Genomic DNA, 16257 nt, shown 5'->3' on the forward strand with positions numbered 1-16257 from the left:
ATAGGCTAAAGCATTGTAGGCACACGAATTACCAAGCAACGTGTGCCAGGTAGGGATGTGGAATATGTATAGGTAAGAGAAAAAAGTTAATGTATGAGTTAGGATTGAAATGCTGAGTCTCTTGCAAAGAAAAATTTTAATCTTACTGGCACAACTCTAAAGTGTATAAATAACTTTTCTATAAAGGTAGATTAAAGTTTCTGGTTATACTGTTATAAATTCTCCTTTTGATCCAGGTTCTTCTACCAATAACTGGTAAAAGTAAGCCACACATTAAGTATGTAAGAAAGGCATTGGAAATACATTAGCACAAACTGCTGTATATAAGTGTTTAGTAGAACACTGCTGGGGAACAGCACTGGGTTCAGCTCACGTCGTGTTAGAAGCTTGGTTACAGATGGCTTGCTTTTGTTAGTCACAGGTAGAAGAACCTGGATCAAAGGAGAATTTACAACAGTATTTCCAGAAACTTTTATCTACTTTTATAGAAATATTCTTGATACATTTTAGAGTTGTGCCAGTTTAACAGTGGGTGAATATAAACTTCCTTATTATCTTAAAAAGATAATTATAGAAAGAAATGGACAAAAACAAGTTTACTGTTTTTGGAGGTGGGGTGGGGAAGTTTTTTGTTTTTGTTTCTTTGACTTTTTGAGACAGTGTCTTGCTTCATAGCTCTGACTAGCTGGCCTGAACCCTCTTGCCTCTGCCTCCCAAGTTCTGAGCTCAAAATGTGTGCCACTGCACCCAACAAGCTAAGTGCTCTTGATAAGACAGAAACTTCAAGATAGGGAGATGTAAGGGCCTAAAGGGGGTTTATTTCTTCTTAATTTTTAGTTTTGAAACAGAAATGTGGGTTCTCTTTTTACCATGTGTCCATCTATAAAGTTCCTCGTATCGTCGTCTTACTACTTTAATGCAAATGGATATTAAGATGGTACCTTAGAATTTTTCATTGAAATCACCAACTTTGCTTATTTTTCATTTATATTCCATCACAGGAGTTCCATCTTCTCCCTCTGAAGACTTAGCTGTCTTGCTCCATGAAGTTCAGAACAATCTGACATGCACTTGTTCCTTGTCTCTTCATTTGAAGAATAGTCTTCATCCATTGTGTACATTTTTTTGTTACTAGGGAAGGGGAGGGGAGAAAGAGTTCCCCCCCTCCCCTTCCCTCCCCAGAACTTCAACAAATACCCTTTATTACTTTACCAAGATGGCAGACCCCATCATGGATCTGTTTGATGACCCAAACTTATTTGGCCTGGACTCTCTGACTGATGACAGCTTTAATCAGGTCACTCAAGACCCCATTGAAGAAGCCCTTGGACTGCCAAGTTCTCTGGACTCCTTGGATCAGATGAACCAAGATGGTGGAGGTGGTGATGTGGGGAATTCATCAGCAAGTGACCTGGTTCCTCCACCAGAGGAAACAGCTCCCACTGAACTTCCCAAAGAATCCACAGCTCCAGCTCCAGAATCCTTAACCTTGCATGATTATACCACTCAGCCCACCAGCCAGGAGCAGCCAGCCCAACCTGTCTTGCAGACATCAACACCAACATCAGGACTTTTGCAGGTCTCCAAGAGCCAGGAGATCTTGAGCCAAGGGAATCCTTTCATGGGTGTTTCTGCCACAGGTGTCTCCACCAGTAATACTGGAGGACAACCATCTCAGTCAGCTCCTAAGATTGTCATTCTTAAAGCTCCACCAAACTCCTCGGTCACAGGTGCCCATGTGGCACAAATTCAGGCCCAAGGTATCACCAGTACAGCTCAGCCCCTAGTGGCTGGGACCGCCAATGGTGGAAAAGTCACTTTTACCAAAGTGCTGACTGGTACACCCCTTCGACCAGGTGTATCCATTGTCTCTGGTAATACAGTGTTGGCCACGAAGGTCCCTGGGAACCAGGCTGCTGTTCAGCGCATTGTCCAGCCAAGCCGACCAGTAAAGCAGCTAGTCCTCCAGCCAGTTAAGGGTTCAGCTCCTGCTGGAAATCCTGGGGCTACCGGGCCCCCACTGAAGCCTGCAGTTACACTGACATCTACACCTACCCAGGTGATTGAGTAAAACAGGGAGATGAACTGTGATTTTCATAGAGGACCTGGAGCAGTGAGGGTGGGGAAAGAGAGAGCATGGTTTATCAGACCTGCTTGTGGGAAATCTGCCTAGATCTGTCTTGTAGGGTAGGACATGTTTGGGACAAAGTCATCTAGCTGGGGCTGCTCTCAAATGCATGGCAGTCTTCCTGCCTTGTTCTCTAAGTGTGCTGGGGTTATAGGCACTAACCGGCATGGTCTTCCTGCCTTGTTCTCTAAGTGTGCTGGGGTTATAGGCACTAACTGGCATGGTCTTCCTGCTTTGTTCTCTAAGTGTGCTGGGATTATAGGCACTAACTGGCATGGTCTTCCTGCTTTGTTCTCTAAGTGTGCTGGGGTTATAGGCACTAACTGGCATGGTCTTCCTGCCTTGTTCTCTAAGTGTGCTGGGATTATAGGCACTAACTGGCATGGTCTTCCTGCCTTGTTCTCTAAGTGTGCTGGGGTTATAGGCACTAACCGGCATGGTCTTCCTGCCTTGTTCTCTAAGTGTGCTGGGATTATAGGCACTAACCGGCATGCCTTACTGTCTTTGCTTTTCACCTGTGAGCCTTGACAGCCACTTCCTTAATTGGTAGGTGGAGTAGTTATGTTAATGTGCCTCTCATCTCTTATCTCTGCACTGTACCTATCTGGTGCTGAATACAGTGGACAGCTCTGCCTTCAGGGAGATATGGATATTAAGCAAATATTTATATTAAATTATGCTATAAGTTGTCATTGAAAATAGAGGATATTCTGAGAACATATATTTGTAATACTTATAAGTGCTCTATCTTCCATTTATTTATTTATTTATTGAGACAGATTCTTGAGGTGTAGCCCAGGCTGGCCTGGAATTCTATATAGCCAAGGAAGGCTGACCGCAAACTTGATCGACTATCCTCCACCTTCTTACTGCTGGGATTAGAGGTGTGTGCTGTCACACCAGTTGTGGGGGTTTTGGTTTGTTTTTGAGAGGTTTTCATTATATAGGAATCTAGGCTGACCGCAAACTTGAAAATCCTTCCCTCTCAGCCTCCTGATACTGAGGTTACACACATGTGCTATTGCATCTTTTTCTCCTGTCCTCTTACTACTTTACATCATAGAACGCTCTGAATAAAGCATCAGAAGAATTGGGAGCAGTTGTAAGCATTAAGACTAATGGAGCTGATGTGGAGGCGTGTTTCATTTTACTTTATGGATTTCTGTCCTAATTCCCAAACATTAAATGACTGCCTTAGATAGCTATCAAGTTGTGCGTGTGTGCGTGTGTGCATGTGAGTGCAAGTGCATATGTGTGTACATGTATGCATGCATGTGTTTGCATGCATGTGTGTATGGGTGCGTATCTGTGAGTGTTATAGGCTAAATACCCACTGGGCAGAAATGTTACAGAAAAGATACTATATAGAGAGATACTGGAGGGTAAACAATAATTGATTATCTGACATTCAGTTTTATGAGTAGAATGAAGAAAGCTGGTATAAATAGTTCTGTATATAATACTCTTTAATGTTTCTCTTCCGTGATTTCCTTTTTCTCTGTAGGGTGAATCAAAACGCATCACTTTGGTCCTTCAACAGCCACAGTCCGGAGGTCCCCAAGGACATCGGCATGTTGTGTTAGGGAGTCTACCAGGCAAGATAGTGTTACAGGGCAACCAGCTAGCAGCCTTGACTCAAGCCAAGAATGCCCAGGGGCAGCCTGCCAAAGTAGTAACTATTCAACTGCAGGTGCAGCAGCCACAGCAAAAAATCCAGATTGTACCACAACCTCCATCATCACAGCCACAACCACAGCCGCCACCCTCAGCACAGCCATTGACCCTGTCCTCTGTGCAGCAGGCTCAAATAATGGGACCAGGCCAAAACCCAGGGCAGAGACTTTCCGTACCGCTCAAGATGGTGCTGCAGCCACAGGTGAGTGACTTGAAACGGAAAAGAAAGGTTTTTGTCACTGCCTTCAGTAACCATTGCTACTTACTGTAGGCAGTTCTAATTTAATACCTTGGAACTGAGGTGTAGATTTTTATTTCACCCATGGAAACCTCGTTTTGATTAAATCATGCAAAGATTAATAATTATTGTTGAGTTTGAGGTGATGATTTCTGTAATATTTGTCTTTAAAATGTTTGTAGTCTTTTTTTATTATAATATTGTGGGAGTAAAGTGTGGAGAGTGGGCCTGAGCTATACTGCATAACAAAACTGTGTTGCCTCAACAAAGAGGCAGGCATGGTGAGCCCTTGTCCTAAGTCCCAGCCCTAAGTGGGGAGGCACAAGCAGGTATACCTCCTGAGTTGAGACCAGCCTGATTGTTATAGTGAGTTCCAGGACAACCAGAGCTACATAATAGACACACTCTGTCCCAAATAAATACATAGATAAAAAAGATGATTTGAAATTACCTGTTAGCTGGGCTGTGGTGGCGTACACCTGTAATCCCAGCGCTCTGGGATGCAGAGGCAGGCAGATTTCTGAGTTGGAGCCCAGCCTAGTCTACAGAGTGACTTCCAGGACAGCCAGGGCTATACAGAGAAATCCTGTCTCAAAAAAACAAAAACAAGAAATTACCTCTTGACACAGTTGATGGTTAACTTGGAAAAAATACATTCTGTACAGTGTGAATACGTTTAGATCTCAACCACTGGTGTGAACAGCTTGTGATCCCAGCACTAAGGAGTTGGAGACAGGCATGTCCCTAGGGCTTTTTGGCTAGCTAGTCTAGCCAAATACATGAACCCCAGTCCAGTGAGAGAGCCTATCCTGATTGCGGTTATTCATGCCTTGAATCCCAACACCTAGAAGGCAGAGACAGGTTGATCTATGAGCGTTCAAGACCAGCTTGGTCTACATATTGTGCTCTAGGCCAATTAGGACTATATAGGGAGAACCTATCTTTTTGTTTTTGTTGTGTTCTGTTTTGTTTCAGACAGGGTTTTTCTGTGTAGCCCCAGTTCTCCTGGAATTCACTTTGTAGATCAGGCTGGCTTTGAGCTCTGAGATGTACCTACCTCTGCCTGAGAACATGTCTTTAAAAAATAAGTAAATAATGGAAAGCGATTGAGGGAGACCCAGAAAGGGAGGTTGTCCTATGGTTCTCCCGTGTGCATGCATATACCCCAAACAGGTACACACACTTATAGCACACACAGTATTTAAAGATGGGACTGAGGAAATGGCTTTATGGATGAGAGTAATTGCTGTATAGGCCTGAAGACCTGAGGTCAAATGCTTAGCATCTACAATGAAAAGTGGGTATGTCAGGCAGTGGTGGCACACGGCTTTAATCCCAGAACTCAGGAAACAGGCAGGTAGATATCTGAGTTTGAGGCCAGCCTGGTCTAAAGAGTGAGTTCCAGGACAGCCAGGGTTATATAAAAAAAATCTTGTCTTGGAAAAAACAAAACCAAAAAAGTGGGTCTGGCAGACACATAGACAAGTCCCCTTCAGAGGACTAGAGAGGACCTCTGGGACTCGGTCACTAACCTAGCTCCAAGTTCAGGGGGAAGCTCTCAGGGGAACGAGACCAACAGAGAGCACCCGTCCTCCTAACTTGTCCCATGTGCAAATTTAACTTTTTAATGTAATTATGACTCATTTGAAGGATAAAGAAATAGTTAACGAGGCTGGTAAAATGACTAAGTGATTAAGAACACTTCCTGCTCTTTCAGAGGACCTGAGTTCAGTTCCCAGGACTCACATCAAGTGGCTGTAACTCTAGCTCCTAGGGATGTAATATCTCTGGCTGTGAGGGCACCTGCATTCATGTGCATATGTACACACACACACACACACACACACACAATAAAGGGAAGCAGAGGGAATAAGAATATATACTTAGGACAAAAATTATTGTTATTGTGTAACTTGTAAGTTTTCTAAAATAGTGAATGTGAAAAAATTGCAATAGAATATATATAAAGTTCAATTTTCTACAGTTTTTTTCTCATTAGAGACCACATGTTATTTTCAGATGGATGTAAGTTCAGTGAGTCTTAACCCTGGGCCTAATTTTTAAGGCATATATACTTAGTTTGTGTTTTGTATGTATGTGTTGAATAGTATGTCATTATGTAACCCTTTGCTGGCCTGGAACTTAAGTATATAGGCCAGCTTGACCTTGAACTACTGGGCAATCAATTCTCTTTCCTCTGTGTCCCCAGTGCTGGAATTACAGGCCTGTACCCCCATATCTGGCAAAGTATGCCTAGTTTTATTTAGGCCATTTTCATTGCAAACATGTTGGAACTCTAGTGCCTTTGTTTTTCCAGGCTGGTTCTTCTCAGGGAGCTTCTTCTGGACTCTCTGTGGTTAAAGTTCTAAGTGCCAGTGAAGTGGCAGCCCTGTCATCACCAGCAAGCTGTACCCCTCACACTGCAGGGAAGACTGGAATGGAGGAGAATCGCAGGCTTGAGCACCAGAAAAAGCAAGAGAAAGCAAATCGGATTGTGGCAGAAGCCATTGCTAGGGCCCGGGCCAGGGGTGAGCAGAACATACCTCGGGTCCTGAATGAGGATGAGCTGCCTAGTGTCCGGCCAGAGGAGGAGGGTGAGAAGAAACGTAGGAAGAAAAGCAGTGGAGAACGGCTGAAGGAGGAGAAGCCGAAGAAGAGCAAGACTGCAGCTGCCTCCAAAACGAAGGGCAAGAGTAAGCTAAAGTGAGTGCTCCTGGGCAGCACACGCCTGTGAGAGTATATCAGGGTCAGCAGTGTATAGCAACTACCCACAGGACCTAGAAGAGAGCCAGCCCTAAGCTACAGAACAGATGAGCAGTACAGATACCACTTTGCACACATTTTTATCACTGTCACGTAGACGATTTCTCAATGCCCTACCACCTTCTCATAAGAGAGCTGCTGGACACTGCTTCCTTGCCCTTAAACCTCAGTCACTGTCCACCGTAGACCTCATTTGATTTGAGGGAGTGTGGCTTTGGAGGTTCTTGTTGCAATCTTATGTTTTTCTTTTATTTCTTGGAGCTACATTCTTACTAACTTCTACTTTGTGTGTTCTTCAAGCTGTATAGCCTTTTCCGCCTTGTAAACAAACAAGTTTGGGAAGGCGGGAGAGATGATTCCACTGAAGAATGCTGCACCTCTGCAGATGTCCAGAGTTCAGTTCCCAGTACCATATGGCAGCTCGCAACCTGTAGCTCCTGTTGAGGGGATTGGATGCCCTCTTCTGACACCTTCTGCAGGCACCAGGCATGCAGCTGGTACAACTACATATGTGCAGGCAAAACACTTTCCACATAAAGTAATGCATCTTTAAAGAAGGAATAAGGAAAAAAAAGAATTAAGTTTCATCTCTGTTATTTGGTCCTTCTTGAAGTGTCTGTTAGGACAAGGTTATCCTATCAAACTAAGTGCTGCTTTTTTCAGACACTATGCTCTGCAGTATTTTGTACTGTAGACTGGAAAGTCAAATGTTTTTATTTTCTTTTAGACCCAAATAATTCTGTCTGGAAGTTTAGTATATGACAGTTTTGATTACTAATGTTTGCTTACTCATAAAGTATCCTTGCCTTCCTTGAAAATGGACTTGGTCTTTCCTCCTTAGCACCATCACTCCTGTAGTGGGCAAGAAGAGAAAGCGTAACACATCGTCTGACAACTCTGATGTGGAAGTCATGCCTGCACAGTCGCCCCGCGAGGATGAAGAGAGCAGCATCCAGGTAAGGAACCGTGAAGAGCTTAATAAAACATAAACATTCTGGCTCTGAGTATCTCAAATAAAAATAGTCCCTCTGGATATGTCAGTACTCCTTTCCTGTGTTATATGAGCTGAATAGACCATGTCAGCTTGTGATGCAGTGTAGGAGGTTGTGTTGATCCTTGTCCTCTCTTGTAGAGCTGTTCAGCTGCCCTTTGGTTCCACTTGTTCTGTGCTTGTGTTTTCTGACAAGAACTCTGGGTGGTTAGGCACAGAATTTGGATTGTTTTCCTTTGTCTTTGAAGATGAGAGACATAAAAGAGACCAGAAGAACCCTAGCCTCCAGTTCTCATTTGCTGCCTGTGGCTACAGTTTATAACCACAGAAAATATTAAAATTTGCTGATTAAAACTAGTACTGTTAATATAAAGTACTTCCCTATTGAGTGTGAGGTTCTAGGGAATAAGTTGTTCATATACTTCGTGTTCTGATACTTGCTAATGTATCTCAGCTGGTCTGAATTCAACATTAGTGAGTGGAAGTTTGGAGTAAATGAACAGAGTGTCTCTTTTAACTTAAACAAGTTGTTTTATGTATATGGGTGTTTGGTTGCTTGTATATATGTGAGTCGTGAATACCTAGTACCCTTTGAGGTCAGAAAGGAGAGTTGGATCCCCTGCGGTAGGGCGACACAGAATGCATCACCATGTGGGTACTGGGAATTGACTATGGGTCATGGAAGAGCAGCTAGTACTCTTAACTTCTGAACCATCTCTCTATCCCCTGTTCTGTTTCTTATATTGATTAAGTTTTAGTTTGTATGTACATGTGTATGCTTGTGTGTGTTGAAAGAGACTATGGAAGGATATTGAGTGTCCTCTACTACTGTCTGACTTAAGCTCTTGAGACAGCATCTTTCACTGAACCTAGAGCTAGGATGACAGCCAGCAAGTACTCCTACACTGAGCTGCTTTTTCAGCCCATATGTCCCTTATTTTCCTTTTTTCATCTTTTCTTTTCTTCTGGGCTTTGGGAATAAAGTCTCACATTTCCCAACTCTATATGAAGCGGAGCTGAATGTGAACTGCTGCTTCTACCTCCACTCCCAAGTGCTAGGCACTTACTTGAAAAGCCCTGAGTTCTGTTTCATTGATGTAGGTATCTAGATACTGTGCTGGTTTTGTTGCTATGGCATTGTGGTATAATTTGAAACCAGTGCCTGAAGCATACAAGCTTGTCTATTATATTTCATAAAGCAAAGATCACTTCAAAACTGTTAAGCTCTTGGTCCTTGGTCAGGTAAAGGCTCAATAGAGGCCCCAACAAAGGGAAACTGATGGGGGCGGGGGGTGGGTGGGTGGGTGGGGCAGTGTGTTGGGTAGAGGGGCATATACTTGGAGGCAGGGGGTGGGAGGAGGGGTTGTGAATCTTTTTTTTTTTTTTTTTTTTTTTTTTTTTGGTTTTTTGAGACAGGGTTTCTCTGTGTAGCCCTGGCTGTCCTGGAACTCACTCTGTAGACCAGGCTGGCCTCGAACTCAGAAATCCGCCTGCCTCTGCCTCCCAAGTGCTGGGATTAAAGGCGTGCGCTACCACTGCCCGGCCGGGGTTGTGAATCTTTGGGGAGGGGGGAATTGGGAAAGGTTTTACCGTTGGCAATGTAAATGAAGAAGATATCACAATGCTCACACGCTGCAGGGCAGGGGCGGCTCATCAGACACATTTGTCTGGAGCTAAAGATTTTGTTTTCTTTCTTTCCTATATCTTGTTTATGGGAGGCAAATCCAAAAAACAAAACAAAACAAAAAAAAATTCACTTGCCTCTGCCTCCTGAGTACTGGGATCATGGGCATGCGTCATCAAACTTTAACTAACAATATTTCTTTGAGTCAGTTTTCTTAATGTATCTTAGGTCAGCGGGGCATAGTGGCACACACCTCTAATCCTCTGTGGATTTCTTAGCAGGTGCTTATAGGGAAGGTTCCTGGCTGCTATGTGAACACAGAACTATGTCATGGAGTTAAGGAAAGAAGCTCATACCATTGTTTGGTTTGTTTGCTTGAGAATGTTGGAGTAAAATCTACATCTGTTAGCATAAGCAAATACTTCTAAAAGTTTTTCCTTTGAAAGGTTGCATAGATGTAATAATACCAGTACATGGGGGACAGAGATAAGCGGATTGAGAGTTCAGGGCTCACCTAGAACACAGATACACAATTCACTGTCTCAAAAAAAGTTCTCGCAGGGTAGTGGTGATGCATGCCCTTAATCCCAGCACTTGGGAGTGAGTTCCAGACAGCCAGGGCTATATATAGGAACCCTGTCTCAAAAAACCAAAAAAAAAAAAAGTTCTGACTTTGAGAGTTTTGAGCAATTAACTGCATGTCCTCTACAGAAGAGACGCTCAAACCGACAAGTTAAGCGAAAAAAATATACAGAGGACCTGGATATTAAGATAACAGATGATGAAGAGGAGGAGGAAGTCGATGTAACTGGTCCAATAAAACCTGAGCCCATCCTCCCAGAACCAGTGCAAGAGCCTGATGGCGAGACTCTGCCTTCCATGCAGTTCTTTGTGGTAAGCTAACATTAGCCATTTAAGAGCCTTCCTGTGCGTGCGTGCGTGCGTGCGTGCGTGCGTGCGTGCGTGCGTGCGTGTCTGTGGGTCTGTGGGTCTGTGTGTGTCTCTGCAGGCCAGGCAGCAATCTTCTTGCCTCTACCTCAGCCTCTGGAGAGCAGTGATTACTGATATGAACTACCACACCTAGTTTTGTTTTTTCAACAATCAGTTGATTGGCAGCATCTTTTGCTATAGGAGAATCCCAGTGAAGAAGATGCAGCTATAGTGGACAAAGTGCTTTCCATGCGAGTTGTGAAGAAAGAGGTAAGGCCTTTCTGTCTTCAGTGCACTCGTGGCATCTTTAATGTTGAATTCACATGTAGCTTTTACTTTTAAAGAATTACCTATTTTTTCCATGATGGGTAGTCTCTACAAGTGAGTTACAGTCCTCGATCATGAGCTTTACCTAATGGGCACCTTCAGATCACAGAGTGTATTGCCAGTGTGTAGTTATAAGAGATGGTATAAGGTCCAGTTGGTGGTGGCACACACCTATAATCCCAGCACAAGGAAGGCACAGGCAGGTGAATCTCTTGAGTTTAAGGAAAGCCAGGCCTACACAGAGAAAAACCCAGTCTCAACCCACCACCCTGCAATAAAAGAGAGACGGTATATGAAAGCTAGCTACAGCAGTTTCTCTGTCTCTTTTTTCACTACCTGTTTACAGTACATAATAAAAGCCCTTTTTCAGCTCTCAGACCTTTAGTACTAAATTGGTTCCTTCCTGATCAGTGAAATATTCAGGAAACATTAGGATGAAGTTTGCCATGTGTGGATAAAATTAAAAGATCTTTAATAAATATATGATGATAATTTCTGTATTTCTTCTCAGCTTCCTTCTGGACAATACACTGAGGCCGAGGAATTCTTTGTCAAGTACAAGAACTAGTAAGTTACATACAGCCAGAACTGTTCAACCCTAAGTGTCGCCTAAGGCTGTGGAAGGGCCTTTCATGGAGACTACTGCTCACTCTAAATCCCCAGGCTCGGAATGCCTCATCCTACCCCCTTATTTACTCTTTTCAATTTTCCCAAGGACTAGTCTGAAATTTTCAGTAATTGAAATGACTGTTTCTCTGCAGAAAGTGGGGTGAGCAGTTTTTCAGGCCTTATTACTCTGACCTGTAGTTTGTGAACTAACAGAATTAGCATTACTTGCGTGCAAGTTGGAAATGCGGGTATTTAGGTGTGCCCAGAAAGGGTGGTTTGTGGTGCATCCAGGGTTAAGAACATTGACCTAAGTGGTCTCCTTTTAAAGCACACATTTGCCTACCTGCTGGTGGCTAGTCTCCAGGTCCCCAGTTCCAGCTTCCAGTTCTCACCGAATGACTGACTGTTTCCACCTACTGTAGCTCCTATCTGCACTGTGAATGGGCAACGATCTCCCAGCTGGAGAAGGATAAGAGGATCCACCAGAAACTAAAGCGGTTCAAAACGAAAATGGCTCAGATGAGACACTTCTTTCATGAAGTAAGTAGCATAGTATTGACTGTTCTTTTTTTAAACCTTCACTGTTTTTGGTTTGGTTTGGTTTGGTTTGGTTTGGTTTGGTTTGGTTTGGTTTGGTTGAGACAACAGGATCTCACTGTATAATCCAGGCTGTCTTCAGATTTGCCTTCCTGCCTTTACTTCTCAAATGTTGATGCGTACCAAAGTGCACACATGGCCCTCCCTTTCTTTCCCAGCACAAGTTAATTACCAGGCTGTCAGTCTACAGAGATATGCTTGGCTTGTGTATATTGTATAGAGTTTTAATTTTAATTGCTTCCATGCTTTTGTTTTTCTAGGTTTAATTATGGTCTGTGGATTAACTCTAATTTTAAAAGTTGAATATTGCAAGACAGTGATAAGTCAGTCCTGGTGGGGTATTTTCAGGAGGAATGATAAAGTAGCCTAGTCTTCACCAGGTTCTTCTCTCTCTAATATTGGTCTTTAGCTATAATAGACTCTTTAGATACAAACAACGTTCTCATTTTTTTGTATGTTTGTTTGGTTTGTTTTTTAATGAGACAATCTTGTGTAGCCCAAGCTAACTCACTAACTCACTATGACCTTAAACTTCTGATCCTCTGTCCTCCAGTGTCACCTTTACCTCTGAGTGCTAGGATCATAGGCACTGCCCCACCATTTACATGTGCTGAGGCCATAACCCAGGGCTTTCTGTATGCTGAACAAGCACTCTATCAACTGAGCTTCATCTCCAGTCTGAGAAAACGCTTTAAATCAAATTTCTAATCTAGTATTGATAGAAAATAGTATAAAGGAACTTTAATTTCTTACATCTGCGATTACTACCAAATAAACATTGACACTACATAAGCAAGGAAATATTATATTTAACAATTTAGTAGTTATTTGTGAGTTTGACTTTTAATCGTAGTGTATTAAGTAGAAGACGGAGTGAAAAACAAATGAAGAAATGGAGGTGGCATCTGTGTGAAACACCTGGGAAAGCTTAGATATGAAGCAGAGCTTAACAGTTTATTATTATTATTATCTTCATTTACATTGTCAATGGTAAAACCTTTCCCAATTTCCCCCCTCCCCAAAGATTCACAACCCCTCCTCTCACCCCCTGCCTCCAAGTATATGCCCCTCTACCCAACACACTGCCACTTCCCCCCACCCCCATCAGTTTCCCTTTGTTGGGGCCTCTGTTGAGCCTTTACCTGACCAAGGACCAAGAGCTTAACAGTTTTGAAGTGATCTTTGCTTTATGAAATATAATAGGCAAGCTTGTATGCTTCAGGCACTGGTTCAACAGACAGAATGCTAAGAAGGCCTGGAGTCCAGAACATGTATGTTAGGGAGAAGAGACTATCTTGGTAATAGATGAAAATAATAGGTTTATTGATTTTAATGTTAGGAACATACACAATTTTTTTGTTTATTTCTTAACTTGTAAAAGTAAAGTAGAAAGGTACAGGTAGGTTACTGGACAGTGTCTTTCCTGACCCAGTGTTTGGCTTCATTACTCACCTAGGATGAAGAGCCCTTCAATCCAGACTACGTAGAGGTGGATAGGATATTGGACGAGTCCCACAGTGTTGACAAGGATAATGGTGAGGTGAGTTGGGCGTGGAGAAACATGAAAAGCCTCTGCAGATTTCTTCTGTTTGCTTGCCAATCCTTTATTTTTCAGATATGGCCGAAAAATCCTTTGGACTGAAAAGGTATTTCTGAATTTCTTTTGCGGGATTCTTAGAAATACAGTGGGAAGGCAAGCAGTAGGAGAGGCAGAAGTACCTGTGCCAGGCATCTTAGAGCTTGTGTGTGGGCTCTGAGGAAGACCGTCCACACTTATTCCTACATTAGTGAGTCTGAGAACACTTGCACAGGTTTCTAGCTTCTGGTTTTCCTGGACTCACCGCTCCTCAGCACCCTTCATTTCTCATCTTGGCCCCGGCCACACACAGTTCCCACTGAGTGAGTGCAGGCTGAGGCTACAAGATCTTGGTTTAACTTAGCTTTTCTGGGAATTTTTCTTTGATAAAGTGGCTTGAGAATCACTGTACTATTAATACTATTACTATTACTACTACTACTACTACAGATTGAGGGATATATTCTTTTTATTTTCAAATACTTGGAAGTCTTAAAGATTTCCTGTTTGATTCTCCAAAGAGTCACACTAGATCTAAGCCAAAAATGAACTCACTCATGTCTTAAATTACATGAAGACAACAAACTTCCTTTTCTTCTGAAAAGCTTCACTTTTTGCTTCAAGCCAGTGCTGACTTAGCTTCACAGAGGCTTTTGGTTGTGACAGTGACTGAGAGAAGAGTAATCTTATTCAGCTTGTCTCGTAAGCTAGACTTCCTCACCATGCAATTCTACCACCTGTCACCCCAGCAGGATTGGTAACATTTGCACATTTTACCTTGTATACCTCAGTCTTAGGAATAACTTAATATTTTTATGTCTTCAGATTCTAGTAAGTATAATGTATATAATGTATATTCTCCTTGTGGGTTGAGTGTGCATGGTGTTATGTGTTCCGGGAGTGACTGGAGAATAGTCAAATTGTTAGGGAGTTCACTACCCTTAAATTCTCATCATTTTCAGGATCTCAACGTTTTCTGCCTTGGCAGTCTGATGTTCCTATTGCACTTATCCCTCCAAAAATAATTAGCCTTATGTTTAAACCCTTTAAAATGTACAATTGGCACGGCGTTAAAAATGTTTTGGTTAAACATTTGATGTTATAGTTAATATTCCCAATATTTGACAGTAATATTCTGTGTATCCATTTTGCTACCCCCTCTAAAATAAGTTTGATTTTCATTTGCTTTGTATTAGCTAACAGTGGAAAAAAGTATATTCTCTACAAAATTGAGCTAATATGTTGGAGATATGTGATTTATACAAAAGGTTTTAGACAAATAATGACTACAGTCATTGTAATAAAGAAATAAAGAGCCCTTGGATCCTTTCTAGGAACTCCTTTGAACCATGCCTGTTGAGATATTGTCACACTTAATGGTAGCTATTTCAAGGATTCTGTGAATTGATAATTAAGAGATCCCTATCGAGCACACTGTGCCTAACACCTCACCTCCCTTTGTTTTTTGTTTTTAAGTAAGGGTTTCTGTGTCTCCTTGGCTGTTGTTCTACACCTAGCTCTCCAAACCAGGCTAGCCTAGAGCTTATATGTGTGCTGGGATTAATGGTGTAGGCCACCACATCTGACTATGCTTAATATTTCTAATTGTACTTGCTTTATATAAGCCTAATGAAAATGCTATCACAAGAATCATCTTTTTTATTTTATTTTTTAGTACCTGGTATCAAACCCAGGGTACTCAGCATACTGGGTCCAGAACTCCAGCCCAACAGTGACTACCTTGAATTGCAAAAAATAGGAGTGGTATTACACATATACATACCTGAGCAGGCATACACACATTTGAGCACTTCCTGCAGTGGATGTGTATAGAACAGTACTGTGGTTGGCCTTCAGCATTTCTTCCTGGAGTCTGTGGTTGGTAGATTCAACTGGCGTTTAGCACCTGTGGAGCTGATACTTTGGAATCTGGTTTTGGAGTCAAGTCTTACCCTTTAATCACTGCTGCTTTGGCTTTCTTTTCTCCTAGCCTGTAATTTACTACCTGGTAAAATGGTGCTCTCTACCCTATGAGGACAGCACGTGGGAGCTAAAAGAGGATGTTGATGAAGGCAAGATTCGGGAATTTAAACGGATCCAGTCAAGGCATCCAGAACTCAAGAGGGTGGTAGGTGCATTTGGATTTAGAAGACAAATGTAGTAGTGCAAAGGACTATGAAGACTTTATTTTCTTTTCCTACTTGCAGAAGTTTTTATTGGTTTTGCTTTCTCTTATGGAAATTCTCTTAACATGTAAGAAAGGGTTAACTAAATAGTATAATGTACCAGTCATTAAGGCAGAATTAATACATGTGCTATTGTGTGTCTTATTTTAACACATCACATCTAGATCTTTGACAGGGAGAAGAGGGAAACCAGTAGGCGTTTTCATACACAATGGTCTGTCCTTCAGTCTGGTTGTCGGTTCTATTTTGTGATGTCCTCACTGTCTAGATTTAAGCTTTATAGCACATGTCTGCCTTCCAGTTACTTAGATGTTGAGATATTGAAAGTCCAAGGTCAACCTAGACAATATAATGAGATACTGTCCCCCAAAACAGCACAAAATATCTTATTTATTTGGTTTATTGGTTGTTTAGTTTTTAAGACAGCGTTACTGTGTAGCCCTTGCTGTTCTGGAACTTGCTCTGTAAACCAGGCTGGCCTAAAATCTAGAGATCCAGCTGCCTCTGCCTCCTGAGTGCTGAGACTCCTGCCTCATCCCTGTAAGGACTGGGAATTACAGACATAGATCACTGCACCCAATTTTCTTTAAGGACTTAATTTTAAATTTCTTTGT

The 16257-nt window shown here is 42.3% G+C and overlaps 1 protein-coding gene across 6 annotated transcripts in view; it reads left to right on the plus strand.

The window, feature by feature from the left end:
• The window catches only part of Chd8 (chromodomain helicase DNA binding protein 8), a 60466-nt gene that overhangs the window by 19942 nt on the left and 24267 nt on the right, over positions 1-16257 (plus strand). For all 6 annotated transcript variants that reach the window (XM_052191542.1, XM_052191548.1, XM_052191546.1 and 3 more), the window contains 10 exons: positions 1002-2059; positions 3633-4004; positions 6358-6743; positions 7645-7759; positions 10130-10312; positions 10550-10618; positions 11187-11242; positions 11707-11824; positions 13338-13421; positions 15448-15585. In XM_052191542.1, the coding sequence (XP_052047502.1) occupies positions 1217-2059; positions 3633-4004; positions 6358-6743; positions 7645-7759; positions 10130-10312; positions 10550-10618; positions 11187-11242; positions 11707-11824; positions 13338-13421; positions 15448-15585 (2364 nt within the window). In that variant the 5' untranslated portion in view covers positions 1002-1216. The remainder of the gene's footprint in view (positions 1-1001; positions 2060-3632; positions 4005-6357; positions 6744-7644; positions 7760-10129; positions 10313-10549; positions 10619-11186; positions 11243-11706; positions 11825-13337; positions 13422-15447; positions 15586-16257) is intronic.

Source organism: Apodemus sylvaticus, chromosome 8 (assembly GCF_947179515.1).
Source record: "Apodemus sylvaticus chromosome 8, mApoSyl1.1, whole genome shotgun sequence".
Taxonomy (NCBI): domain Eukaryota; kingdom Metazoa; phylum Chordata; class Mammalia; order Rodentia; family Muridae; genus Apodemus; species Apodemus sylvaticus.